At 42.8% G+C, this 2,645-nt stretch overlaps 1 protein-coding gene across 1 annotated transcript; it reads left to right on the plus strand.

Annotated features, from left to right (window-relative positions):
* Positions 1–663: 663 nt before the first annotated feature.
* LOC104959997 (rho guanine nucleotide exchange factor 18-like) lies at positions 664–1,840 on the plus strand. The gene is made up of 3 exons (XM_010787922.1): positions 664–751; positions 904–951; positions 1,511–1,840. Exons 2-3 carry the CDS (start codon positions 922–924, stop codon positions 1,838–1,840), a joined length of 360 nt encoding a protein of 119 aa, XP_010786224.1. The 5' UTR covers positions 664–751; positions 904–921.
* Positions 1,841–2,645: the final 805 nt, after the last annotated feature.

Genomic DNA, 2,645 nt, shown 5'->3' on the forward strand with positions numbered 1-2,645 from the left:
TAGTGACCAGACTAAGTCATCTGGAAGTTTCCATGTCTCGCAGGTCATTTAATTTGTTTATAAATAGATAAAGCCGTGATAAAGCAATCAGCTGACGAAATAGATACGACATGTAGCTGACGATGAGCAGTGTGTTATAAACAAAGCCAAGTTCACTCTGACAGCATCAGTTTATCATTATAACTCAGTTACAGTTCTGTGAAAACATCCAGACTTTGCAAAGCTTGTGTTACAAAACAATTCAGTTCTTTTGTTTGTTGTATCCAAGCTTTACCCAACTGTGTTTCTGTATTGCTCTGAAGGACGTGGGAAGAATATTCCTTCGTGGATTATTAACCAATATTTCACCAATACTGTTGCTGATCTCATATCAAGGATGTAGTAACAAGTTTGAAACATTATGGAAATTCAGTTCAACAGCTATGGCTTGTATCAGAAGCTCAATTCAATTATTTGATTTTAGTGTGTAGCTTATACAGAAATAAAATAAATTGTAGTGCATAGTGTCTGCTGAATCTGTATCGTTATCTTTCCTACATTGAGAATGACGAGGCAGACACTACATTTAGTGTGTGTGTGTGTGTGTGTGTGTGTGTGTGTGTGTGTGTGTGTGTGTGTGTGTGTGTGTGTGTGTGTGTGTGTGTGTGTGTGTGTGTGTGTGTGTGTGTGTGTGTGTGTCCAGGTTGATGAGAGTTGCTGCGCTCCTGCCAGATGGAACCGCATCTGGTCCAACTCCTTCCCCGAGGCCGAGGTAAACTCCTCTGATGTGTCACCTTGCGCTTCACAACTCTGCTGGGTTTCATATTCAGAGCCAGGCCTGCTGAACCTCGCTTCTTCAGTTATTTGACAGTTTGGTGATTCTGGTAGTAGTTTTTAATCATGCTGTCTCTGTCTCTTCTCTAGTTCTTTGACAAAGTGCTGATGCTCTCCCAGAGACTCTACAGTCTGCAGGTAATACTGTCATCTTTTAGATTGTTGCTTTTAAATTGTCTATTGTTTTTACTTGTACTTGTTTTATGGTGTGTGAGCTTTTTTTGTATGTTTGTTTATTTGACTGTACAGCTCTTTGGTCTGGAGCTTTTAAAGTCACTTTCCAGGATATTAACAAATGAACAGAGAAAGGAAAATGTCTGCAGATAAATTGCCGCCTTTTATTCATTATGTCAACTTTATTTAATCTTACTTTAACTTCTTATGTTTATATTGATATTATTTTTCTATTCGACTTTATATAATTTATATTTTTTAATTTATTGGTCATTTTAGTTTGACTTACGTTCATATAAAATCTAATATTTTATCTTTTTTTTTTTGCACATTCTTACTTTAACTTGTTGTTTTTATGTAAATATTAAACATTTCTTTATATTTTATTAAAAAATTTAGCAGTATTTCTAGTTTATTTTCTGCTCTCCAAACCCTTTAGAATGTCTGTCCTACTGTAAAAGCTCAAATGTCTCTAAAGACATTCCATAAATGCTCCCTAATGACCTGATGTTATTCCCTCCAGGCCATCATCGCGCAGCAGGACAGCCACATGGAGCTGCAGCGAGCCTCTCTGACGGAGCGCGCCTCTCTGCCCGGGCGCCACAGAGGGAACGTGCTGCTGGAGCAGGAGAAGCAGCGCACGCTCGCCCTGCAGAGGGAGGAGCTGGCCAGCTTCCACAAGCTGCAGTCTCAGCACCGGCAGGAGCAGCAGCGCTGGGAGAGGGAGCGGGAGAGGCACCGGCAGCAGGTGGAGGCCACCGAGGCCCGGCTGAGGCTCAGGGAGGAGGAGTGCCGACGGCTGGAGGTGAAGAGTCCCTCAGAGAGCTGGAGAGCACTTGTTAATGGAAAATGATACGTGAAGGAACTTGGAGCTCTGCTTTGATGTTTGAAATGCACAGTTCCAATAGGCGCTTTCACACCGCAGTACTTTTCCCACAAAGGTTCATGAGAACTTAGTTCATCAGAACTCTTTAGTTCTGATGAACTAAGTACAGATCGCGTTCACACCGGAATAAGTCCCTGAGGGAGGATTGGGCAAATGAAGCTGCTGACGTCACTTCTTCTTCTTCTGGTTTGGGTTTACTTGCAGGCCGCGAACAACTTCACGGCGTATACTTCCACCCGGAGTCCCCGGCCGGAAGTCCCCGGAGTTGGGGCCAGAACGCCGACACCTCCTCATCTCCACCGCTCCCATGTTTTATTTTGTGTTGCCATAAGTTAGTCTCTCTGCGTCTGTGCGCTGGGCTAATGCTAATGCTAATAATGCTAGGATAATAAAATGGTGGCTTCACAACACTTTTTTTTAGTTTTACGGGGCGTGGTTTGCAATCCGCCCAGCCAATCAGAAATATAGCTCTTTTCTCACAAGAGAGCCGCATGAGAGTCCCTGCTCTCTAGCAGGGATGGAAAAGGGGGTAAAAAGGTTCTCATGAACAAATTTTAGTTCCGGCTCTTTTTGGTGTGAACGCAACATTTCGGAACTATCGGAACTAAAGTGGGAAAAGTACTGCGGTGTGAACGCGCCTAATGTGTTCACTTTGATGGGCTGTCTTCTGAGTGGTTAAACATTGCTAATGGTGTTCCTCAAGGTTCTGTTTTAGGTCCACTTTTATTCTCCATATATATCAACAGTTAGGTGAAAATGTGAATGAAGCTAC

The sequence above is a fragment of the Notothenia coriiceps genome, unplaced genomic scaffold, assembly GCF_000735185.1.
Source record: "Notothenia coriiceps isolate Sejong01 unplaced genomic scaffold, NC01 NC01_scaffold00031485, whole genome shotgun sequence".
Taxonomy (NCBI): Eukaryota; Metazoa; Chordata; class Actinopteri; order Perciformes; family Nototheniidae; genus Notothenia; species Notothenia coriiceps.

Coding starts and splice junctions, on each gene's coding strand:
- LOC104959997 (XM_010787922.1), top strand. CDS start 922: ATGCTCTCCCAGAGACTCTACAGTCTGCAG. Junction 952..1,510: donor AGAGACTCTACAGTCTGCAG/GTAATACTGTCA, acceptor TATTCCCTCCAG/GCCATCATCGCGCAGCAGGA.